Here is a 27,778-nt window from a genome sequence, read left to right on the forward strand (position 1 = left end):
ACACACACACACACACACACACACACACACACACACACACACACACAGACACACACACCCTGTACTTCTATCTCTGTCTTCTATCTTCTATCCTAGTGAGGACCATCCAAGTCTGAACCATGAAACAGGCCTTTGCCAAAATGTCCTCTCTTTCCAAAAACTAAAATTGGTCCTCATAAAGTCATATGTACAAGAACACACACACAAAGTCATACCGTGTTGAAGTTCGGAAAAAGACCGACTGGCGGCGTTGTCTCGACAGGAAACGTCAGGAATGGTTTCATCGCCGAGGGACCAGTGGCGCCAATTAGCCCTGGCACAGCTCCGCCCACTGCACCACACCCACTTCCTGGAAACAAACAGAGAGAGTCTGAATAATGGATTTACAATATCTGATGACACCGTTATTGATTAGGGTATTCTTTAGTTTTTGGTACATCACTGGAGGTGATTGGCGGTCCATTTAACCTCAAACACAAAAGGGGATGTCATTTCAAAATGGCTCCACACATAGAAATAGACAAGACATCTTTAATACTTTGGATGTTCTTACAGAGAGAATATTAAACAACACTTTGTGATCTTACAGATGTGTACTCTCTTGTGTAAATAATAACATTTTTGCCCAGGGTGAAACTGATATTTGAATATAACATTTCTACAAACTACATCACTCCGCTCTCGCCTTCTTCTTTAATGGAACGTACATATTGCATTTCGCAGGCAAGCTGGAGACACCTGTGAAATTATGAAAATACCTTTGAAGACACAACGCGTTCTAGATAACAAATAAAACATTCTGATGTTACTTTTTCTCTAAGGTTTGAGTAGGAAGTCACAAACAAGACCAAATACAGGCTTTGATTTGAGAAAAAAATAATAGTAATTGATTCCCTTTTCAATGCAAGACAAGGCAATTCAAAGCGCTTTGCATAAAACATCAAAAGACAAAGTGCAAAAGAAACACATTATAAAAGGACATTTAAATACAATTAAGAACAGTCATAATAAGTCCAAAGCAAAAATGTAATAAGGCAGGTATAATGCAAGAATAAAGGTTTCAGTGCACTACAAGAAATTACTTAATAAAGAGCCAAGGCAAACACAAAATAATTCAGCCTTGATTAAAAAGAATTGAGGGTTGCAGCTGACCTGCAGTTTTCTGGGATATTGTTCCAGATATATGGTACATAAAAACTGAACTGTTTCTCCGTGTTTGGTTTTGGCTCTGGGGACAGAAAGCGGACCTGTTCCAGACAACCTGAGAGGCCTGGATGGTTCATAATGTAGCAGATAATCAGAAAAGTAATTTGTCCCTAAACCATTCAGTGCTTTATACACCAACAGTAGAATTTTAAAGTCAATAATTTTACATACAGGAAGACAGTCAAAAGACCTTATAAGTGGACAGACGTGATCCATTTTCTTGGTCTTGAGGACTCAAGCAGCAGCAGGCTGAATCAGCCCCCGTCTAACCCATTTTTAGGGAGACCTGTATGGACACCGTTACAGTAGAGAACAGAGTACAGAAGATAAGTGCATGGTTTTTCCAAAACCTGATGAGACATAAATCCCTTAATCCTTGAAATATTATTCTTAAAGTGATAGGATTGAGTGAATGTCTCAATGTGGCTGCTGAGACTCAAGTCTGAGTCCATAACTACATCGATTTCAGGCTTGGTCTGTGGTTTATTACATTACCGTTGAAATTGAACACTGACTTTTAATCATTGCTCCTTGGCTCCAAAAAAAACTACCTCAGTCTCGTCTTTGTTCAACTGAAAAAAACATCTGACACATCCAGTTGATTTGTTCAATGGACTTACTCAGTGCTTGTATTGGGCCATAGTCCCCTGGTGATAGGCAAATGTGTGTGTCATCTGCAAATTTATGGTAACTTCAATTCATTTTGTATAGCCCCAAATCACAAATTTACCTCAGAGGGCTTTACAATCTTTACACATACGACATCCTCTGTCCCAGGACCCTGGGGAAAAACTCCCCCCACAAAAACCTTAAGAAACTACAGGGAGAGCAACAGAGGAGGGATCCCTCTCTTAGGATGGGCAGAAGTGCAATAGATGTCATGTGTACAGAATGAACAACATAACAGAGTTATGTTCAATGCACCAACTTACTTTGTTGTTTTCCATAATCAGTGGAAACATGAAGATGTTAAACAGAGGAGGCCCCAGAGTGGAGCCTTGGGGAACTCTGCATGTCATATTTGCCAACTCAGATATATGATCATGTCGAGACACAAAGTAGCCCAGTGTTCCAGTCGGTCTAGTAATATGTTAACAAACTGTTGGACCAGTAACCATTCGTGTTAACGTAAGCAGGTCAGTAAATCTACCCTTCTTGGCAAAGAGGCACAACAGAAATCCAACTCCCACTGATATTTATGTAATTTCAACCTGGAGATCTGAGCAGCTGATTTGCTCTACAGTAACAAGCATGAAGAACATATGGAGCTGCAGCTGCTGGGGGCAGACAGAGTTAATACAAAAAAAGAGCAAGAAGGTGAATGTGTGGCTCACATAATGAGTCCATGTGCTTTGTTGCCACAGGGCCAGTAAGAGTTCATCTCCATTTAAAGAGGCAGAGGGTTGCTAAGAACATTACAATACACATTTAAAACCAAGAGTCGTGCACATCATTTTTGTAACATTCATGTGTGCGGTGGGCCGTTTGAGGAAAAGTAGTGCTGCATCTGATGGTGTGAATCCAAATGTAATATGAGGAGGTGTTACATACACTGTATACATACACAAATACAAAAAGCAGATCGGATGAAGCAAAAGTTTATTTCTTCTATCTGTTTATGGTCACAGTTTGAAGAAGCCCTGCAGTGAATTCTTTCATAACAACATAGTGTGGGAGGAAACACTGAGAGCAACTGAATCAGCCCTGACAGAGGAGGAGGAGGAGGAGGAAGAAGAGGAGGAAGAAGAGGAGGAAGAGGAAGAGGAGGAGGAGGAGGAGAAGTTACTGGTTTTGTCCATCTGTCTAAGTTTAGTTAGGTAAACCCATTCTGTCCCATTTTAAATACACTATAAACCCATCAAACCAATAATTGTTTGATCAAAACATTTTTCAATTGATCGGTATCGGCTATGAGCCCGATCCAATGAATTTTACATCAGCTTTCACACAGGTGTCAACTCTCCATCTCTCCGCTGTGAGCTCTTTGTGTGTGTAAGAGTAGCGAAACATGCATTATGTTATTTACCTAATTTATGTGCCCTCCTTTCATGTCAGTTCAGTCTCAGACCCTCTTGCATTCTGCTGTCATCTATACTGCATGGTGGTTCTCTGTGAACAGCACAGACAGCGGTGGAGAGTGGACCAAAGACAAACACACTCACCGCGCCACTGCGAATGCAACAACAGCACCACGAGCAAAAAGCCAATAAGCGTAACTTCTGAATGTAATCCGCCCAAAGGATGTGCTGACGACAACAATAAACACTCAATAAAATACAGATCATTCAAGTAACTCTGGCAGAGGCTGCACTGTAGCAACAGACACTGGAGGACACTTTTAAAGGGAGAGAAAAAATCCTACGATTGCTGAGACGGTTTGTTACATGACCCACTCTGAATGTACTGTGGCCTATTTTAACCCATGCTAAATGAACTGTACCCACTGAAAATGACTTATAGCACATGCTAACCCAATCTAAATGCCTTACAACCCATAAACCACTGTAAATGTATTGTGACACATTTGAACCCATGCTAAATGAACTCTTACCCATTTTAACTTACTGTAAATGCCTTATAACCCATGCTAACCCAATATAAATGCCTTATAACCCATTCTAATCCATTATAAATGCACTATAATCCATACTAAATGAAGTGTTAACCATGTCAACCCAGTCTAGATGCCTTATAATCCATTCTAACCCATTCTAAATGCCTTATAACCCATTCTAACCCATTATAATTGTACTATAATCCATTGTGACATGTTTTGAATTCAGTTATAACACTTAAATATTGATCTCAACAAACTGGATTGAGGGGTTTGGTTAGACCAGGCCAGGCCAGGTCAGCTGTGGGTATATTTTCCGACTGGCATTAAGATAGCTGTGGATTAGCAGTGTGCTGTGATGCTGCTGTGCGTTTATCCTCATATAACAGAGCTGTGAGTCACTGTCTGTATTCATCATGACAGCTCATTATTAAGTTACGGCTAAGTCAGAACAGCATGACACAACACAGTGCTTCAATCAAATGTATGTAGCCTGACACAAAACAGCTCAGATCACAGTCACTGTACTGTTATTAGATGGGAGATTACTTAGATTGTAAATACAAATTAGTGTCTATTTAAAAATGGTGTAATGTGTCATTTTGGTGGATCTGCCAACATAAAAGCTTAAACTTCAATAATGCAGCCAAAATGAAGATGGAATGCTGGTAAACTAAATTGAAACTCCTGTAGACTGTCATTGCTAAAACACTTGTGCATTTTTTCTGCTTTATTTGATAGTGAGAGACAGACAGGAAAGAGAGAGGGAATGACATGCAGCAAAGGGCCCTGAGGTGGACTCCAACCCAAGCCGCTGAGGTAGACATTTTTACTATAGCAGTATTGAGTAGTAGTTTCAAATGTCAGTTTGATGGACAGTTTGTATCATATCACGTTAGTACAAAACAGTACTGAACATGAATTTACTATGTACTCCATACTGATATGAGTGCACTGTCAGCATTAGTACATAGAGTTTACATAACAGTATAAAGGGTCTCAGAAGGGGGTAGGCTATGTGACCCTCTAGGTGTCTGTGGGTAACAGTTTAGGGAGTTTGGGGAAAGTCACGAAACTGATTTAGAGGATGTTTGAACAGATTCTCAATAACTAAACCATACCAATCATTTGTAAATCAGGTATGCTGCTCTCATGCTGGCAGAGGAGTTTGAGGTAATCAGGAGAGTGACTAAGGACTAACTGAAGTACACCACCAAACCAGCTGTCATATTTTCATTGTTATTAACGTGTGACTTCTTCCTCCATGTTAAGCATTGCATTGTGGGACAGAGGAACCCCTGCAACCTCCTGAAAGACCACTGTAACCACCTCTATCATTAGACCTTAAAAGACCTCAGAACCTCCTGAAGGACCACTCACAGAAAACAAGATCCGATCAAGGAATTCTGAATCCATTGCAAGACTGCCTGAAACATCCAGAAGAACCACTGGAGCTCCCTTGAGTAACCTTGGTGTTTTATCAAGAAAGACTCCACCTTGACCTTTGGGCCCTCTCAATTTTGTGATCAGAGTTGTTGTGGGGCGTTGTTACTCAACCCCCTTCCGAACCACAGTCACGCCTTTACAACCTTCTCAAGCAGCATTGACACCAACGCAAGGACCATTTGAACCACCTTAAAAAAAACTTAGAAGGACATTTCAGGACATTCTAACTCAAATAATACAAGAACCAACTGGACCACTGAAACCACCTCAGGAACCCCTCAAGGACCATTGTAGAGCAGTAGTCACCAATGTTGAATTCTGGGACAATGGAAGCCTTACAATCTCTTCAAGGACCTCTGAAACTACCTCAAGGACCATTTGAACCTCCTTAAGGACCCATAGAATCTCCTCAAGGACAACTTAAACCACAACAAGGACTCCTCGAACATCTTGAAGTGACTATTGAAGCCTTCTCCGGGACTCCTTCAGCCTTTACGTTTAAAAGAAATCAGATCTTTTTTCCGGTATAATTTTTTCAGTGTCCATCAACACTGTACTCGAATATCCAGTGATTGATATCCTGCGCTTAATTTTGTCATTTTTACAATGTGAATGTATGACATACTGAAAACAGAGTCGTATTAAGAGTGCAGTCGGACATGTTTTCCTGTATCAGTATGAATCAGAGATATGTTTTGGTATGTGCGTGTGTGATGAATGGTGTGGTGACAGGGTCGTTTTAATTCTGTCCTCCTGTCCTCTGAGATCTTGTTACTACACACACACGCGCATGCACACACACACACACACACACGCGCACACACACACACACACACACACACACACACACACACACAGTAACCCTGCTGTCTTACAGTAAGTTGCTGATCTAAGAAGTTGCTATAAATACTGCCACACATCTGCTACTGCATTTGCATGGAGACGACCAGTTTAGTCTGATACTACCTAATAAATCAGATCACATACAAAGAATCTGCCTTGGTGTTTTGGTGCATGACGATCACCATAAACATAGTAAGAGAAAAGTAAAACAGCAAAAGTCAGGATTATACATTATTTCATTCAATAAAGAGTGACTGAAGCGGGAAACAAGTTCTCAGGGCCGGCAAGCTATAGATCGGTTGGTCGCTAAACAGACAATTAGTTCACACAATTTATTGTTCAACTCCTGTCACCAACTGTCCATAAACTAGCCCTCTTTTGTGGAGCAGTTTAATACACCGACAGAGGTCAGTGGCCTTGCACACCAGTACTTATTCTGGATAATGCAGCGTGAGGATGTGCAGAGCTAGCCTCTAACCACAGCTGTTCCATTGAATTGTTTATTTTGCTGCAGAATTTCAACATTTTAAATGCAGTTCTTAAACTGTAAGTGATCAAAGTGTCTTTTACCGGTGTAGTGTTTGCTGGCATCAGCAGCTGCTGAGATTAAATGGCCTTTGAATTCATTGTAAACCCTTTCTGATTCTTCGTGTCCAGTTTCCTGCGGGTCAGTCTAGTTTTATCTGCTGCGGTAAGATTTATGATTGTGGCTACAGCCAGGGTTATCTCTGGCATTCACACCTCACAAAGACACACATGTATACACACACACACACACACACACACATTGTCATATGATGAAGACGTAAGAAGGAAAAACGGCTCGGCTGTATCGTCAGCTGAGGACTGAGGCTCCTGTAACTGATCTGACCTGCAGAGCTCTGTGTCATCTGTCACAAACCACCCCCCATAATGTAGCCAATGGCTGTGGTTTCTAGGAAGTGTGTCTGATATTTAATTACTCACATCCCCCCACTGGTTTATGAATCCAAATGGGACAAACGTCACATTTATTTGCATGAAATGTCAAACAGAACATCCCTGGTGTTCCTACGGTTAGAAAAAAATGATCGAGGCTGTGGAGAGGTGCAGTGATGAGCCAATATGCATCATAGCAGTTTAAAACAAAAATCCATTTATAAATACTCTGGAATAATGACTTGTGTTGCCGATGGTTTATCCACAAATAACTTCAGTTATCTGGTTATTATTCTTAAAATTACATATTTTTGTAAAATCTGGACTGTTAAACTTCATAAACAAACAATATCACCACTTCAGTAACTCGTTGAACCTCCTCGAGGATCCCTTTTTTTCAGCTATAATGCAAGAATGCAACAATAAATTACCATAATGTTATTCTCTTACCCTTTGTGTGTGCTTGTGTTTGTCTTCTGGTTTGCTTTTCCACAAACAGATATAAGATTAAAAAAAAGTAGAGAGGAATAAACTTAGAAGCAAGACCTTTTCAGTTTTGTTTTAAAAACGGTACACCTCAAGCTATGAATGGACTAAGACACTGGTATATTTAAATTATAGTGATACTTTAGCAAACCAACTAGAGAAAATGACATCTTCATTTGAAAAGAAAAGAAAGACAGAAAGATTCACAACAGCTTGGCATTTTTCAACTTAACAGCTTAATATGTTGTGAACGTTACACAGCATGCTGCTGTCGCACAGCCTGAACCTATACTGTGAAAGGAAACGTAGTGACAGAACGACGTCTGTCACCATGAGCTGCATGCTGGTTTGAGATAGGACAAAAATTAAGGAAGGGAAAGAAAAAAAAAGGTTTTTGGGTGACTTACACACAAACACACAGTGCCAGATAGGCGTAATTAAAATAATACTTGCACATAGCAACCAGTCATACCGGTGCTTTTCTGAATGACAGAGATACTTTGATATCCTGCAGCGGTCATGTAGTCGTTAATCAACATTGCTCTTTTGTTGTTGTACAGATTTCAGCTTTAACACATACAGAGGATTCACTTTAAATCCATGAAAATATTTTTAAACATTAGTAAGCCGAGTTGACAGAGCCGAACTTTGAGGGAATAAAGAGCCTGAAAATCTGAAACAGCTTGAATTTATTGTCCCCTAGATAATAAGCTAATGAGCTAATGAGCTTGCAAACTTACAAGTTGTACAGTTGACTGATATTTTGAAAGTAAGTAAGTAAGTAAGTCAAATTTATTTATAAAGCGCTTTTCACAGACAAAAGTCATGAAGTGCTTAACAGGGCAGAAATTACAAGCATAAAAAACACAATGTGACCATATGGCCAATAATTTACATACACACAGAAAAATACAAAATTAAAACATAGTTTAAATGCAGGTCTATGACATGGGTTTTACCCAAACGCCAGTCTAAAGAGGTGCGTTTTGAGCTGGTTTCTGAAAGTGTTTACAGAATCTGCGAGGCGTAGAGGTGCAGGCAGAGCATTCCACCGCCTTGGTGCTACTGCCTCCAAAGCTCGGTCACCACGGGTCTTAAGACGTGTGCGTGGGACAGACAGAAGACCTAAAACATTTGACCTGAGAGCGCGGGCGGGTGAATAGGGGTGAAGTAGATCAGCTACATATGTAGGAGCCTGTCCGTGTAGTGCTCTGTAAGTGAGGGTGAGAATTTTAAAGTGTATCCTAAATGCTACAGGGAGCCAGTGGAGAGATTGGAGTATGGGGGTGATGTGAGACCGTTGATTTGTCCTGGTGAGTAATCTGGCGGCAGCGTTTTGGATGACCTGCAAGCGGTTAAGAGCAGATACACTGAGTGATGAGAAAAGTGTGTTATAGTAGTCAATGCGTGAAGAGACAAATGTGTGTATGATCATCTCTAGTTCAGGTGTTGATACTACAGATCTCAGTTTACTGATATTTCTTAGGTGGAAGAAACATGATTTGGACAGCTGCTTAACATGGGGGTCAAACGACATGGATCGATCAAAGAAAATCCCTAGATTGCGCAGGTTGCAATGGGCAGCAGAGGAGAGTGGACCAATACTCTGCCTGATCATAGGGACAAACTCATCCGGTGCAATAACTAGAACCTCCGTCTTATTGTCGTTAAGTTGTAAGCAGTTTTCTGCCGTCCAGTCTCTGATGGCATTGACACAGTCCAGGAGCCTAGTTAATGTGAAGGCCTGGCTGGGTTTGAATGACAGATGGAGCTGGATATCATCTGCATATAAATGATAGGCAACATTGTAACTTTTTATAATCGGTCCCAAAGGTAGCAAGTAAAGGGAAAATAACAGAGGCCCCAGAACCGAGCCCTGCTGTACGCCACAAGACAATGGAGAGGTAACAGACACAATATCACCCACAGAGACGTTAAAAGTTCTGTCAGTGAGGTAAGATGTAAACCAGTCTAACGCTGTGCCAGATATGCCAACCCAATCACGTAGCCTCTTAATCAGGATGTTATGGTCTACAGTGTCGAATGCAGAACTGAGGTCCAGAAGTACTAACACAGAGCAGTCACCTGCATCAGAAGACATGAGAATATCATTTGAAACCCTCAGGAGAGCGGTTTCAGTAGAGTGTTGCTTATGAAACCCAGACTGGAATTTGTCGTACATGTTGTGCCTCTCCAGTGCAGCAGTAAGTTGGTTGGCCACCACTTTCTCTAAGATTTTCGACAGGAAAGGCGGTTTTGATATGGGCCTGTAGTTCATAGGCAATGCCGGATCTAAGTTGGGTTTCTTTAATATAGGCTGGATAGTGGCATGTTTAAATTAGGACGGGACAATTCCTGTAGACAATGAGGAATTGACAATAGATGTTACTGCAGGGCCAATAATTAGCAGAACTTTCTTAAATAGAGAGGATGGTATTATATCCAGAGGGCAAGATGTTGGCTTTGTTTTGTTAATTAAGTCCATCAGGTCTTGAAGGCTGATAGGCTGGAAAGAGTCCAGAACAGTAGGAGATTGAGAGGAGCTACATGTAGATGAACAGATCCCAGGCTGAATGCCAGACCTAATAGCTATTACCTTGTCAATAAAATAGGTAAGGAACTTGTTACAATCATCAAAGGAACAGCATGGTAATGTAGAGACAGACAGTGAAACAATTCTCTTAATTGTGTTAAACAAAGCCCACTAGCTCAAATACTTTACCTTTCACATGGTAGAAAATATATAATATTATGCATTTCATTATTGGATTATTATCCCTAATGCAAAAAGTATAAGCAGAATTTTTATGTTGTAGCAGGTTGAGGTGGAGCAACTATTTCTATACTGCCGGATTTTAATGTATAATGGGTTTCTTGTGTAACTTAAGCTACTAGTATTATGGATGTTAAAGAAATGTGTTGGAGTATATCAACCTGTTATAATTCAAGTGAACCCGACTAAAAACTGGTTGTGTCTATAAGGTATAAGGTGTGTTATCTGAAATAAGACATGAAACCTGATTGATTGAATTACCAAAGTATATACAAATCCACTGACATACCAACAAAATAAATAAAGTTATACACAAATATAACAACAAAAGATAATCAAGTTGGACAAGAAGGATCTGAATACGAGATCAAAATGAAACCTAGTCAGAGTAAGTTACACCTTGCTTATGTTATAAGAGAACTCCTTATCAACATCCATAGGGAATCATCAAATCCATCACTCATAGCATATACTACTAAAAAAGTTTCATTCTTTTAAAGGGGAGGTTTCTGTAGTGTTAGGAGAAAAGTCAATACAAACAACAAATCTGGCACTCTTTCAATCTCATTTTTCAAAACAAAGATTGCTCAAATCTCGTCCACCTCTCGATATTAAGCAACTTATTTCAGAGTTTGGTGAATAAAGGTGTGAATGGTGTGCTGGAGACGAATTGTGGTGTTTTCTGTGTAAGTGTCAGTGTATCATTATTACAGCTTCATTATATCATCATCCAACTGAGCATCTGGTGCAGTTAATCAGACTGTGAAGGGATGTGAACGGACACAGTTAAAGTGAAACCGACAGCAGCGAGAGACATTTCTCACACAGACAGAAGGAAGTGATGAAGCCTGAGGCTGAGGAAGAGGAGCACGGCGCGGAAGATGATGGCATTTATTTAAATGGAAGGTTCTTACCTGAACCAGACGACCTTCTTTATCTCGATCCAGATTCACTTTTTCCGTCCCCCTCTGACCATATGTATTCTACTACTTTACTCCATCCTATACTGTACTCTGCTGTCCTCGGTCTGTTTCTGTTAATCTGTTCTCGTCTTTTTACCAACCAAAGAGCAAAAGACATGCACACTCACAACTCAAAGTGTGTGTGAGCGAGAGAGAGAGTGTGTATCAGGTGACTGGACTAAGAGTGGCATGTGTCATCGCTATCTGAATGCCCAAACCCTGAGCGTCAGGTGTGTGTGTGTGTGTGTTACTTCTTCTTAATCCTCTGCTGCCATTTCTTCCACAGAGAAGAAACTCTATCCTTGGGGACGAGAGAGAGAGAGGGAGAGAGAGAGGGATAGATAGAGAGAGAGTGTGTGTGTGTGAGGGAGAGAGGGAAAAAGAGAGAGACAAAAAGGGAGACATAAACACTGAAGGAGAAAGAGAGAGTGTGTGTGAGTGTGTGTTGTTGCAGTTGTTGTTGGTTCACACCGTCTCCCGTTACACAGAGCACAAGTGTGTGTGAGAGAGAGAAATTGAGGCACACAAAACCAGCTGGTTCACCGTCAATAAAGAACAAAGTGTGATATCAGATGTTTCAGTTGTTCACTGTAACTGACTCCAGCCACAGACGGTAAAGGCGTCAGCATGCTTCAACAGAAGTGCTTCTTGAAGTGCGTGTGAAGCCCCCTCCCCTCTCCACACCTTTCCGACAGCTGAACAGCTGCATCCAACATGTTTTTGTATTTTTTTTACTTCAGTAAATAGTAAAAAATGCCTTCAGGAGACATCTTCAAAACAGAAAATATTCACATTTGAAAAGCTGGGACCTGAGAATTTGGGCAATTTTTCTTTAAAAATAACTTATTGTCTTATGTTTGTATTAATATATATTATCTTTACAGAGTGCTGCAGGAAAGAGTCCTAAAACCAGGAGTCAGCCTTTTTGCACTTCTGGTTCCCTCGGCTCAAAGTTTAATGGGTTTTTAGTTCGATGCCTGAAATAAAGTCTGTGGTTAACATAAGCTTAAAATATTTTTGATGAAGAAGTTTTGATGTGTCTTAAAAAAGGCGGTTGCTATCAAGTGGCTAAATGAGACTACAAAACGTTATCACGCCGACCAGTAGACTAGCTTAGTGGTGGTGACTTAAGGTCATGTGACCATAGCGTAGTTTGTTTATATCCTTTTTACTTCTGGTGAATGCATTCATGCTTCAAGAATCATAAAAGTGATGTTCATTTGTGAAGATTATCTTGCTGAATAAAAATTTCAAGTATCATGAACATTTGTTTGCCACATATCTTATTTTCTGCAATAATCCTAAATCCAATGGAAAGGTCTCTTTGGCTTTTTGTCAAGGGAACCAGAGTGATGCTGACTTCTGGGGTTAGTTTACAAAAATACATCATCCCTGCAGCACTTTATTCCAGCACATAACACCTCCTTAAGTTACAAAATGTAATTTTTACATTTGTGTACCGGTTAAACAAACACGAGGCTATGCAACATGTTAATTGGCTAAGCTAACCCCGTCCTTACTCCATCAAAAAATTGAGCAATGAAGAAATATCTCTCTAAGTACCAACTGACTATTTGCTCCAAAGTGGTGAAGGTGGGTACAAGTGTAGCTTTTAGGCCAGAGGGACAGGATCCCTCACTGGCTTCCCACTGCAGCTGAAGATGAAGCCTGCAAGATCTCTGGGTATTAATACACCAGTGATCCTACTGGGAGGAGAACATGTCCCACTACCTTCATCTGCATCTTAAAAAAAAATTCTTATCCACAGAGAGGGAGAGCGACATAGACTTAATGTGCGCTTCTGCTGACGGCAGCATTAGACATCACACTGCATTATTATTATGCAGAGAATCACACACATTAGCATAACAAGCCTGCATGTGTGTGTGTTTAAGTAGGTCACGTTCGGATCCTTCTTCATCCAAATTCACACACACACACACACACACACACACACACACACACACACACACACACACACACACACACATATAAAGACAAGCATGAACACTCGCATCAGACCAGTCAGGAATATGAAAGCAGACAGGACAGCTCCAGTCTGAAACTCAGTGGAATAAAACTGCGGAATCATCTGATTAGAGCCAAGCTAACATTGTATATTAAAGTGTTGGACAGAACAAACAGCACACTGATCATTTAGCTATTGTGAGATTCAGCCTTACCAGTAGTGGAGATAAAAATGCAAATTAAATTGGAAATTTGACCTGTGGATTATGAAACATCTCTCGCTCTAGAACGTTTTGTACTAACAAAACGTTCTTTGCAATAACAAACTACGTCCACGTCGAGATGGGAAAAAATTGCTATGAATTTTGGGTAAATTGACACTTTTAGCAGACTGAAAAACATGGCTGACCAGCAGTGAATCGCTCAGCTCTGTTCAATCCAGTAGAAAATGTCCACGGGGAGAAATTCAAATAACTACAAGGATATTTTATTGAGAAAATTCAGCCAAGATTGTCAGAATGTAGCACAGGTGTCCCTGATTGTTACCATGGAAACACTGGACATCAGGTGTATCTGATTGTCACAAGAACCTTTCATTTTAGTTGGTTTTATAGAAAAACTACAAACTACTAAAAGAAACAGTGAGGGATGAAGCTCAGGTTTCTGTGTGTCTGTGTGTGTGTGTGTGTGTGTGTGTGTGTGTGTGTGTAGGTGTGTGTCACAGAAGTCACAGATTCAGCGAACCAATCGCAGCCTCATTTTTCCTTTGATCAAAAATATAGTTTCTTCCAGGAATCTTACAGAAGTGTAAACTGGATCCATAATGTTCATTCAGCTAATGACATTCCTGGAAAACATCAGATTTCCATAATAGAGTGAGCATAAGAAGATCATCATCATCATCATCACTGAAGAGTGAGCAAATAAAGCAAGAGAAGCTGCAGAGCATGTTGTTTGCAGCAGTAGAGACTTTCCACAGCAGCTACATCTCCATCTGCACTTCATTGAGGTGGCAAAGTTGGCATACAGACAGAGAGAAAACAATAGCTGTTGGAAACAAATGAAGAACAAATGTGGGTCTGTTGGTCGGTCCAACACTTTGGTCCAGATCCCTCAAATATATTCAACAACTCTTGGGTGGATTGTGGTGAAACAGACATTCGTGGTACTCAGAGGATGAATCCTACTGAATGTGGTGATCCTCTGACTTTTCATAGCACCACCATGAAGTTCACATTTGTTTTGTGAAATATCTCAACAACTATTGGATGGATTGCCATGAAAATTCGTCAGGCTGGTCTCATTCAGCATATATACAGTAGCTATCCCTACGAAAGGTAATAAGTCGGTACTTAGATATCCCATGAAATTATTATGAAACAAGGAAGTATAAAGACACCAAACCTCAGACATTGATGGGTCCAACAAACACAGATCTTTCACCCAGCAGACCACTGTTCAATTTCCCATGTGAAATGGGAGGTCAGCATTGATTTATTTGACACGTAACTTGCATACGTCAGTAACGGCACTTCCGTAGTTACTTTAACCCAAGCGACAAACTTTTGATCTTTTCCTGAACCTAACTAAGTAGTTTTGTTGCCTAAACTCAACTGAGTTGTTTCCGTTGAAGACGGAAGTTGTGACTGTATGCGTGTACCAAGTAGAAATTGACATGTATTGCTGGATGTAGTAGGAAAACGCAAGAAAAATGACGAGTAACTTTTAGTAAGATCATTAATCATTCTTATCACTGATGTGAAACTATGGAGCCCAAATAAGAAAAGCATTATCTGACAAAGTAGTAACACAACGGGTCACCAACATGTCAAATATTTTGGTTTATGACCAATTGCCTGCAAAGATAAAATTGCTGATTAGTAAATGTTTGCATGCTAACATGCCAAAACATTAGTAAACATTGGTAATAATATACCTGCTTAGCATCATCATCTAAGCATTGTCACTGGGAGCCTGTTAGCATTCTGATGTTAGCATATCTGAAGATTAAATTCATTAGACACAAAGCCAGCTAAATGTTTATCTTATCTGAAAGTTTACAAGTTCTTTAAATTACAATAATATTTAATTATATTTATCTTATCTATTACAAATATCTAGTCCAGTAACATCATCCTTTGTAGTTTAAATCAGCTTCCATCATCTTTCATCTCATCTCCTTTTCATCAATAGCACAACTTTTACACCACAACCAAGAGAAAACACTGTTTAGAGATATTTTAGCTCCAAACTGAAGCAGGTTAATAGTAACGTTATGATATGAATAGTAACCTAAATGATTCAAACCTTGAAAATCATCATTTATCTTTACATTGCACCTAATATGGACACAAGAGAAATCGAGACTGTGTCAAGACTTCATTGAGTCTGTGAACCACTTTCCAGAGCACTTGATCAGATTAACTGTCATAACACTACAGCAAAGTACAAAATAGCCCCAAGAAAATGTGATCTGGAAATAATCGTCATCATAACAATTATAATCCAGCGCTGATGGACAGCTGATTATGTCCGTAAGAAGATGAAAGTTTTCACATCTTAGAGACTGGAACCTCAGTATAGGGTTTGAGTCCAGGTCACGACCTGCGAGTCATGTAATCCTCACCAAGCCCCAAAGAACAAACCTCACACATTGCAAGGTAAAAGAAAGACACAAACATTCCAAATCAAAATGGCTTAATGTGGAGCCCCAACACAAATAGACAGAAGAAGGATTTCCTACCTCGACTAAGGAAACTACTCCACATCATCGACAGGGAGACAGCCGCATCACTTCCTCCTCCTCCTCCACCCCCCTCTCCCCTCTATCATCTGCTCCCCCGATAACAAAAAGCAAAGAGGAAGAAAAAACCCAAACCACACAGCAGAGAATCGCCACCTGACTGTCTGTCTGTGTGAGCGCAGAGGGACACTTGTGTGGATCGAGGAGGGCGACCGACACGCTGCGAGGAACAGACAGAGTGTATAGGGTATTTGAATCACTGAGGTGATGATATTCAGGGTGAGCGGGTTATGACAGCCATTCTGTCTCAGTGGAAATCCCTCTTTCACTGTCTCTGCGCTGCTCGCACGCTCTCAGCCAGTTCATGGCATCGTGAGAGGAGGATACAAGCTTTTAGTTAATTATTCTCAAGAACAAAATACAGAATAAATACAGAATAGAATGAAGAAAAACTGATGAAATCAGCAAATAAATAAACAAACAAATAATTGAACTAAAGAATCAATAGAGAAAAAAAGGGACAAAGAGAAAAATAAAAAGAAGCAAGCAAGTTAACTGCCAAACATGAATAAAAGTGAGAAAAATCAAACGACAAATAAACAGCAAACAACAGTCATCCTCCATCAGTCCTCCAACCAGCTGTACTAATCCTCTAACCAGTCCTTTACTATCAACTATCTATTTTCTGTGTTTTATGCTGTACCATGACAAGCCCTCTTCTGCTAATACTAGACCTTGACTGTTACCTGCAATCTACTAGTTCCACTAGCCCTACAAGTTTTCTACATAACCTTGACTAGTCCTATCCCCAATTCCCAGTCCCTTTACTAGTTTACTAGACGTAGACTTCCTCGATAAGTTGTTGACTAGTTCTGCTAGAATTACCAGTTTTTTACCACACTAGTCCAACCAGCATTGTAGCCTACTAGGTCCACTAGTCCTACCGGTTTTCTCTACTTAACCATGACTAGTCTTACCAGACCATGACTTGTCCTTCAAATGCCTAAGTAGACCTTGACTACCAGTTGTGTACTAGTTCTGCTAGTATTACCAGTTATATACTAGACCTTGGCTAGTCTTACCAGCCATCTAATAGCTACACTAGTCCTAACAGTCCCAGATCCCCAGACCCTGTACTGGCTCCACTAGTATTATCACTTTGACTAGTCCTTACAGTCCCCAAGCCTGTACCAATCCTTCAACTAGTACAACTGGTTTTGCCAGTTTATACTTGACCTTCAAATAGTACCTTTACGAGACCTTGACTTGTTCTATCAGTCGTAAGACTAATCTCGCTAGTCCTACCAGTTTTCTAGTAGACCTTGACCAGTCATACTACCAATCACTTTACCCGTCCAAGTAGTTGTCTTCTAGTCTTCTATCAATCTAGTCATTCCTCTAATATCTAATAATATTTTCTAGTCCTTCCAAAGCCTTTACTAGATTTAGTCCTTCCAGTTATCTTCTACATTTTGACTAATTCTACCAGTTTTCTACTGAACCTTGACTAGTCCTAGTCCCCAATCCCCAGTACCAATCCATAGATCCATTGGCATCAGTTTTCAACCAGACCTTGATTAGTCCCTCCAATGCCTTCACCTAGACTTTGACTTGTCCTACACGTTCTCTACTAGTTCTGCCAGCCCTCAGAGACACATTTTGTATTACAAGTTGTCAACTGGTGGTCACAGATGTGGGTCATGTGGGCAAAACATCACAGGTTCAAATCTGGTCATATGAAGCCCCCACCTCCCTTCCTCCCTGTTCTGATCCTATTGTCAGCACTGTACAGCACTATGAGTGTGTGAATCTGTCAGCAGGGTCTATTCATAAACAGCTGAATGCATCAACGCAAAACCACACATCAACACCTGCTCAGTCTCTCCATCTCTCTCACACACACAAACACACACACAACAATGTGTCTATTAATAACGTATATTTCTCATTATGTATGAGGTCATCAGCCAGACAACATGCTGACCTCTATCAGCTCAGGAAAGCTAATTAGAGCTAGCTTGCACACACACACTTTCACATGAAAAGCAAAGGCAGTCAAATTACATTGGTGTTGTTGTCTTCAGTACCCAGCAACAACTCTGCCCACAACATATACTGAAAATTAAAAGAAGAGAGATGATTCAATTTTGTAAATGTTATTAGTCTCATGTGACTTGATCTCTTCATTTGTACTGATGCGGATCATGGGACTTCACTTCTTTCATTAGTGACTGGATGTGTGCATGAGTGTGTGGTTAAGAGTGTGAATGCTGTCGCCTAGTGGTCACTAACTGCCACTGAGGAGAAAACACAACTATGAATGTGATTGGTGAAGCACTCTATACAGCAGATCCCCACTATTTAGTATGAGTAGTAATGGTTCTCTCAGCTCCTCAGTCGGAGAAAACCATGATTTTCATTTTTGTGCTTGTGTGTTTGAAATGTAGTATTTTTTAAAAGTCATTCATTAGTTGTAAATGTGTGTGTGTTTTCACCTTTGTATATTATGTATGTGGCTGGCAGCAGTGGTGGATATTAACTAAGTACGTTTACTCAGCACTGTGTTTGATTACAATTTGAGGTAGTTGTACTTCACATTGAACATCTACTCCTGTTGGTTTCAGATGAACATTCTGTTGCTAGTAGTCTTGTTGGAACATTATCTTTAGGTACTCATTTATTACAGCTGTTTTGTACATGTTGATTTTTTTTAATACTTCAAATGGCACAACTTGTCTGCAAGCTGTATTTAAGTGTTTATTTTATTGTGGCATGCTGTAGATACATACACACATAGTGTGGGATGAAGAACTCTACCACATCTCAGAGGGAAATGTTATACTTTTATCTACTACATTGCTCCTTTTACAACATTTATCAGACAGCTGTAGTTACTTTAAGATTTTATACACAACCAATTCATAAATGATGATGCATTGTTTTAGATGAAACTAAGCAATGGTCTATAAAGTAGTAGAAATTAGCTCTTCACCGGTTAGAGCATGAAAATGCTGCTAACACATGAAAGTATGCAATAAGTCAGTAATATAATATATAACAAAATAACATTGACAGGACTATCGTACCCAATGAGTCCTTTTACTTTTTATACTGTAAAGACATTTTTATGTTTGCTGGAGTATTTCTACATTGTTGTATTGATACTTTTACTTAAGTAAAGTATCTGAGTACTTGTTCCATCCTGGTGATATTTATAAAAATGCTAACAGTGTGTGGAATTTATATTATTCATGTAAGAAGAAAAAGAAGAGAATAAAAAATGAAAATTGGAAATGTAACTTGACTTTACACAATTGTAAAGACTATATTAAAAAGCAGATTCCAGCAGTTTTGTAACAACTGTAACCATGTTTGTATTGGCTGTGATGTCATCTGACCTAACTGCTGATAGGCTGCTCAGCCAGCCAGGTCACTGTCTCACACACACACACAGCCTGGCCTGGAGGAGCTGAGTTCAGGCCAAAGAGCTTTTCATGGTCGAGCGAGCATCACGTAATGGACAGAGAGAGCGGGAGAGAGAGAGAGCGAGAGTGAGAAAGAGAGAGGGGGGGAGAAAGACGTTACCATTCAGGCTGAGTGGTGTGTTTGTGTGTGTGTGAGTGTATGTGTGTGTGTGTGTCCAGTAGAGAGAGATTTAATCTTTAATCAGTGTTATTGTAGCCTGTACACTGATATGGAGACATAGTATGTAATTACAACTGCTGCACACACACCTGCATTGGTGTGTGTGAGATTGTGTATCGGTTTCCTGTCTCTCTTGACATCATTCTGCTATGTCCTGTAATTAGGTGTGTGCGTATGTTTGTTTGTTTTTGAGGATTTTGGAACTTATTTATCTTATGTTACTATACTATACAAGTGATGTTGTCTCTTTCTAGTCTAACCTGGAAGTCAGTTTCACTCAGGGCTAAAACGACAGATTTCTAGTAGAAGTTTTGCATTGTGTATTAGATCACGAAAACAAGTACAACAAACTGGAACACTGTATTATAAGGTGATTCCCAAAAAGGTGTCATCATGACAGATTTTTGTGGAGACAGACACATTAGCACCAAAGATAGTGTAATGATGAGAATCAATGCAAGCGATGTCTTTGAGAAATGTCAGTGCGGTTGCGGAGCAGTGCTATGTCCCAGTTTAATGACCCGCTGCTGTCTGCTCCACTTTAACTCCTTTGCATCACACAGCACATGCTCACTCTGTTGACCAGCAGTTTGACTTTAAAAACTGGGTCTGAATTGCTAAAGACATTTGGAACCATTCCACTCACAGCTGATCACAAAACCAAAGAGAGTCAAGCAATGTGAAAAGCTTCAACTGTAATTTCAGCAGCAGAGGGCGCTGGAAGCACTTAGAAACCTGCTGCAATGATTAAACAATGAGAATAATGAAAATACTGCAGCTCATTAAACTAAACAGTAATATCAGAACATAATATCAGAACCAACACTATAAGACACAAACTTGGATAGTGTTTCATTGTCCAATAACCACTGATAAGAAGATATATTATCTTGTTTTGTTAAAAGAATATCTTGACATTCTGAGAAATACGATTACAGATTTAGAGGAAAATGGTGATACCATCTCATGCCTGTGCATTAAATATGAAGCTTCAACCAGCAGTCAGTTTAGCAGTTAACCAGGCAGCAACCTCCAATCCTAAAAAGGGAAGCCAATGCTGAAGTGTCTTAAACTTATACTCTATCTAATGGCCATCAGGGGGTGACTCCTCTGGTTGCAAAATTAAATCTGATTGTATAGAAGTCTATGAGAAAATGACTCTACTTCTCACTTGATTTATTCCCTCAGTAAACATTGTAAACATGAGTTTATGGTCTCAATCTCTAGTTTTAAGTCTTCTTCAATACAGCATGATGTTCATTTAGTAAATTATGGTCCATTTAGAGTCAAATAGACCATAAAGCTGGGTGTGCTTTAGGGTGGGGCTACCTTGTGATTGACAGGTCGCTACTGCTACCAGAGCCGTATACACCAGTGGTGGGCCGTCAGGGCCTGCAAGGCCTTCTCTGCTGGCCTAAACAGAATCACAAAGTTATTTTTAATATTTTTTCTTAAATACACTACATGTATTATAATTTATAAAAATATTTATTTTAACAATATATTTTTCCCATTATCTTATTTTCTCAATGCACAGCTACTGTCTTCCTCTGTTTCTCTGCTTCCAGTGCAGCTTGTTTTAAGTAGAGCTTTTATCCAATCAGATTTCACCCCTGTGTCTCTAGGTAAGAACAGAGGCCCGAGGCCTGCAGACTCTCACATGCAGCCCTTTGCAGTTTAAGTGAATGGGGACGATATTGTTGATTGTCATATTCTTCAACCAATCAGATCTTTAGTTTGACATGTTGGGCGTATTATTTGACGTGTCAGAGCCTGCTAGCTGGCCTACAAGTACGTGATTGGTCAGTGGGCTAGCCTGACATGTTGGGCGGTGACAATCCCAATATCTGCTGCCTCTGCCGAGCGGACATTTTCAGCCTCAAACACATTAAAACGTATTCAAGAAATACAACTGGGGAGGCTCGACTATCTTCACTGGCGTCCATGAATCGAGAAGGACTTCTTACTGGAACTAAAACGCACGGATGTACTGAACAACCGTGGGATTAAACTCTTTATTAACAACGAAAGGAGGATGCACTTTGTCTTTAAATAGTGAACAGCAGCTCTGGTAAGTTAAATGCGTTTGTTTTTACATCTGCAGTAGCTTTAATATGCTTGTTTATATATTATTATTTGTACAACTTGTTTTTAATGAAGATTTTTGTTTGGTTTAATATGTGATAGGAACCATTGTTACGTCCAATGTTGCTCTGGGGACATATTTAGCCGGTGCCAGTGTTGGCAACTTGGCGACATTCTCGCTAAATCTGGCGACTTTCAAAACCCTCATGGTGACTTTTTTTGTCAAAAGCTACTCGCGACAAATCTAGCGACTTGTTCTGGTGTTATTGGAGAATTTTCTGGTGTTTTGACGTTAAAGCACGTAGGTTCTGCACTGTCGTGAACGAGCAGCGGGTGCTGCCATGAGCCCCTCCGCCGCCGCCCATAGAAGCCTCGCGCAGCAGTCCCAGCTGCAGTCAGAGCAAAGAGGAGACTCACTCTCGGCAGATAGTGTATCTACAGGTGTTGGCTTCATTTTTACACGAAATAAATAATAACCGTAGCTGTGTTTCAGCTGAAGGACAGCAGTGAAGGCCCAGGTATAAAATTCACGGCCCGCCACTGGTATACGGTGTATCTACATCACTCCTCCGCAGTTCAAATATGGTCACTTCCATTCATTGGTTGCAAAAAGCCAACATGGCGACGGCCGCAATCCAAGATGCCGATGGCCAAAACGCCGAATTCGATGCTTCACAACGTCAGTCCACAAACCAATGGGTGACGACTACGTCCACTTCTTATATACAGTCTATGCAGTTAAGTAATCTTACCATTAAGGCAGGAAGCAGATGGAAACAGTGACACTTTATAACTGCACAAAAATTGGCTTCTACTGATGGGAAATAGGAGGAAACAGCTAGCCTGACTCCGTTCAAACGAAACAAAATCCACCTACCAGCAACTCTAAAGCGCACACATTGCCACGCTATATTGTTTAATCTGAGGGTTTCAGGGTGCTGGAAAGGAGGCTCCGACCGTTTGTCGAACCTCAGATTCAAGAGGAGCAATGCGGATTCCGTCCCGGCCGTGGAACAGTGGACCAGCTCTTTACCCTCGCAAGACTACTGGAGGGGTTCTGGGAGTTTGCCCAACCAGTCTACATGTGCTTTGTGGACTTGGAGAAGGCTTTCGACCGGGTCCCTCGGGGGTTCTTGTGGGGGGTGCTGCAGGAGTATGGGGTGCCGGACCCATTACAACAGGCGATCCGGTCTCTGTACGACTGCAGTAGGAGCTGTGTCCGCATTCTCGGCAATAAGTCAGACACGTTCCCGGTGGGTGTTGGCCTCCGCCAGGGCTGCCTTTTGTCTCCGGTCCTGTTCGTGACTTTCATGGACAGGATATCTAGGCGCAGCCGGGGGGTGGAGAACGTCAGGTTCGGGGGTCTCGGGATCGCCTCTCTGCTGTTTGCAGATGATGTGGTCCTGTTAGCCTCCTCGGATCGTGACCTCCAACATTCACTGGGGCGGTTTGCAGCCGAGTGTGAAGCGGCGGGGATGAGAGTTAGCACCTCCAAATCTGAGGCCATGGTGCTCTGCCGGAAACCGCTGGATTGCTCCCTCCAGGTGGGGACGGAGTGCCTACCTCAAGCGAAGGAGTTCAAGTATCTCGGGGTCTTGTTCACGAGTGAGGGTAAGATGGAGCGGGAGATCGACAGACGGAGCGGTGCGGCTGCAGCAGTAAAGCAGCCTCTTGGGGAAGAGGGAGCTGAGCAGGAAGGCAAAGCTCTCAATTTACCACTCGGTCTACGTTCCTACCCTCACCTATGGTCACGAACTCTGGGTCGTGACCGAAAGGACAAGGTCGTGGCTACAAGCGGCCGAAATGAGCTTCCTCTGTAGGGTGGCCGGGCTCAGCCTTAGAGATAGGGTAAGGAGCTCGATCATCAGGAGGGACCTTGGAGTCGAGCCGCTACTCCTTCGCGTCGAAAGGAGTCAGCTGAGGTGGTTCGGGCATCTAATTAGGATGCCTCCTGGACGCCTCCCACTGGAGGTTTTCCAGGCACGTCCAACTGGGAAGAGACCCCAGGGAAGACCCAGAACACGCTGGAGGGATTACATCTCCCAGCTGGCCTGGGAACGCCTCGGGATCCCCCAGAATGAGCTGGAACATGTTGCCGGTGAGAGGGAAGTCTGGGTCAGCCTGCTTGGCCTGTTGCAACCGCGACCCGACCCCGGATAAGCGGAGGAAAATGGATGGATGGATGGATGGTTTCAAGTGTAAAGTGTGTTGAGACGAGGGTTGGTTGTTCTGGGCTATTTTGCTGGGCTATTTCTTGCCTGGGATCAGTGACGTAGACCAAGTGTCAGCTAAGAAATAATCAAGCGCCAGGCATGTGTAACTTTCAAGGTCATTTTTAAACATCTCTGAGTATCATTTCATCCTCCAAACACAACAGATATAGATTCACATACCATATTATATTTCAGCTTGTCAACAGGTGTTTAAGTGGAGCTAACAATACCCATACAGAGATAAAACTGCAGTGATGATCTGAGTTAATGCAGGGTCAGTTCATTCTTTCAGGGGTCCAACTGAGAACCAACATACACACACCACCGCCACTCTCTGACCTCTCCCAGATGGCAGCAGCTGTTGATGAATGAGCCAAAGCAACTCTCACTCAGCAGACAGACAGTCAGACTACTTGTTTCCTCTCATGCAGGTAAAGCATTTAATACATGTCAGCTGTAGTCTTTGTGGTGTATTCAATTGGGGGGGGGGGTGACACAAAATGTTTGATGATTGTCAGCGCAGTACACCAGTAGTAGTAGAAGAAGAAGCACTGGTTCTACCTGCAGTTGTGCTAGGTGGAGCGCTGAGGCCTGGACTGAGGCCTGGGGTCGGAGTTAGTCCTGTAGGCTGGTAGCTGAGCCCTGTGGCCTGGGGAAGAGACCTCGACTGAGCCCCTCCTGGAATCAAAGACATCAAGACCCATTATTTTATACAAGGAACTGACAATAATAAACTACTGCTGCTACTACTGTAACTACTGCTGCCAATACAACGACTACTGCTGATACTGCTACTGCTGCTGCTACTAATATTACAGTTCCTGCTCATACCATTGCTGCAGCTACCACTACTACTACTACTACTGCCATGACTACTCCTACAAGTGATTCTGCTATTACTACTGCAGTCACCTTGCTACTATTGTGCTACTACTACTGCTACAGCTACTAAACTGCAGCTACTATAACTACTACCGCTGCTTGTTATAAACTATTATGTGAGATGAATATAAGTCTTCAGGATCAGGTCAGATTCAAAATGGTTTAAAATAACCAAACCAAATAAATTACTGTGCCAATCAGCAGTATCTATGCATGTCATATGTGGTAAGAAGAAAGACATTGCCCAGTGGAAAAAGGAAGTGAGGTGTAGTGTAGCTCATGTTTTAGCCAAGCAAGGTAATGATAGGCAATAGTTGAAATAAAGCACAGCTTCAGATCTTGGGTTGGGTTCTCAAATCTGACAGTCGCAGTCAGCAGTCATTTTAATATTGTTTATTATTGCCTCAAAACCTGATTGTTAAAAAACTACTCATGCATATACTTCTACTACTACAATCACATGACAGTAGTGGTTGTAGTGTACCTGCCTGTTGTCCTGTCTCTCTAGCCTGGAGCTGTCTCACTCTCCGGAGGTGAGACCTGCCATTGTAGTGCAGCTGGGCCTGAGCAGAAGAAGTCAGCTGCAGGTTACACACCTCACACAGTGAGTAAGCTCCGCCCTGACCTGGGAGAAAACAACAAGGAAGACTCAAACTGTAGGAGAAAACAACAAGGATGATTCAAACTGTAGCAGAAAAGTATGGATTGGAAACAGCAGATAATACCGAGCATTGGTGCTGGAACATGTCAATCACCTGGGGATGGATTCTGCTGGACAGAGAGACTGATGGTTGTAGGTGTTGGGGGGTCCATCAGCTCTTGACACATCCCTCCAAAGGCAAATATTTGCCCCCGCTCCAGGAGCTGAGAGGGGCTGAGGGGAGTCTTCATCCTAAGGTAAACTAAGGAAGAAGAACAAGAAAAAGAAATCAAAGAAGAGAATGAATGGTGATCACTAATGTTAAATATAGCTTATATAAACTAGAGGAAAAACTTCTAAAAACAGCACCTGAATTTTTGTGCAGCTAAAAACAGCTCATTCAAAAATCCATGTTATGACAAAGTCTGTTTTTTTTTCTCCAAGACATTAGGGATTAGGGAATCAGGGAAACCTCTCCAGATGTAAGACAACGGTGATCCAACACCGCAGCAATGAATACAGAGCTGATCCACAACGAGCAATGACCATGAAACTCATTTACTGTGAGACAGGCAGGTGGACGGACAGACGGACGGACTGGAGCGAGGCCTGAATGACACCGGATGCAGAGTGAGAAGCATCAAACGCTCACAGGGAGAGTGATGAAGTAATGAGTAAGAGGAGAGGAGAGAGGCAGGAGGACATATGTGTGTGTGTGTCCAGTGTACAGTGCGTGTGTGTGCGCGTGTAGCATGACTGTGTCCATCTGTTATCCTGTCAGCACTGCCAAGTCACATGACATCTGACAGGACACACGCAATTTTTTTTTCTATACTCAGTTATCTATATTGCAATGACCTACATACATTACCACATTACTTTAAAAGGACTTAGAGATTTGGATCAGAGTTGGATCAACTCATTAAGGCTGCAATGGCAGAGAAGACATGGAGTGGTATAGCAGCTGCCGATAAGGTCTACAAATGAAATCAAGGTCTCCAGCATCAACATCCACACACCAGCTGGACCAGCCACGCTCACTGGCTAACATTAAAACCCTCTTGGGCAAATATATTTTCTATATAAACAAAATTGACTTGAGCTGACTTTACATTAAGACTTTCAGGAAGCCGCTGCTGTTATTCCATGACCAGGGGTCCGGCTGTGGGATATACTGAGAAACCGTACAGCAGCTATAGCTATACATGTTTCCTCTCTGATTACAGTGACAAAGTGTTCTGAATATGCCAGAACGCTACGAGTCATGTTCACAGAGTTATGAAGTGAGAGAAGTTATTTCACGTCCCATTAATTTCTCCCGTTGACAATGTTACATGACCAAATAGGCATTAATCTCTCGTGGGTGAATCATCGGTACAAAAGATGAACTGCATTAGAAAATATCTGGCTCTTTGATAAAAAAAAAAGTGAAAGGTACAAGCCTGTGCACATAAAAACATGAAGTGAAAAGTTAACTTCAACTCCCAAGGTGCATTTTGGCAAGAAATATCTAATTACAGAGCTTAAAATGCTGTTACATGCACTGCCAGCGGCGAATGGGAGCCAAATATTAGTGTGGAGAAAAACGATTTTACAATCTGCTGTTCAAATGAATTTACTTCGGGAGTCTGTGTCAATGTGGGATGAATTCAGTAACTAATGTGCTGTGTTTTGAATTCACTACCACCCTGATTCACACCTTTGACTGGCTTTTTGAGTTATTTGCCATGTTAGAGAAATCACTCCCATTAACTGCATTGTCCATTGTGTCGTTCTAATTGAGTATCCAGACTGAAAGTGAAAATGAAAAAAAATGAAAAAATTCAGAAAAGTAGGGTCCATGTATATCAGAATCAGAATCAGAACTGTTTATTGCCAAGGAAGTTTGCACCTACAAGGAATTTGTCATGGCGGGTGGTGCATAACATTAAACAATCAACAACAATCAACACAGTGCAAGAAATAGAAACATATTACAATTTACAATAGAATATAAAAGAATATAAAATAAAGTGCACAACAAACACTTGTGCTTTGTGCTAGTAGTCCCACAAAGCAATGTGACCCTTCAGTGATGATGCAAAGTGTTGATGATTAAAAGTTGCATTGGATCTTTGTTTACTGCTCACAATGAAGTAAATGAGTAGTGAATGAGGGAACAAGGGAGACATTTTGGAAATCGCTGTTTTGAACTTGGCTAATAGATACTGTAGTATTTAGAGTTATTCCACAAAACTAAATAAAAAAAGTGTAATGTCAGTTAGGAATGTGAAACATCTGTAACTGATGGTCATGAGATAGATCTTTAGCAAACCTATACTCCACACTCTCTCTCTCTCTCTCTCTCTCTCTCTCTCTCTCTCTCTCTCTCTCTCTCTCTCTCTCTCTCTCTCTCTCTCTCTCTCTCTCTCTCT

General features: G+C 41.3%; 1 protein-coding gene across 3 annotated transcripts in view; it reads right to left on the reverse strand.

The window, feature by feature from the left end:
- Positions 1–27,778, reverse strand: part of znf385b (zinc finger protein 385B) — a 50,976-nt gene that overhangs the window by 12,660 nt on the left and 10,538 nt on the right. For 2 of the 3 annotated variants that reach the window (XM_031870186.1, XM_031870185.1), the window contains exons 2-5: positions 25,480–25,626; positions 25,209–25,349; positions 24,404–24,520; positions 216–349 (exon numbers count right to left, since the gene is read on the reverse strand). In XM_031870186.1, the coding sequence (XP_031726046.1) occupies positions 216–349; positions 24,404–24,520; positions 25,209–25,349; positions 25,480–25,615 (528 nt within the window). In that variant the 5' untranslated portion in view covers positions 25,616–25,626. Of the gene's footprint in view, positions 1–215; positions 350–24,403; positions 24,521–25,208; positions 25,379–25,479; positions 25,627–27,778 lie in introns of those variants that run through there. The other variant, XM_031870187.1, reaches the window with a different exon arrangement.

Source organism: Anarrhichthys ocellatus, unplaced genomic scaffold, assembly GCF_004355925.1.
Source record: "Anarrhichthys ocellatus isolate YVR2014 unplaced genomic scaffold, GSC_Weel_1.0 scaffold51, whole genome shotgun sequence".
NCBI lineage: Eukaryota > Metazoa > Chordata > Actinopteri > Perciformes > Anarhichadidae > Anarrhichthys > Anarrhichthys ocellatus.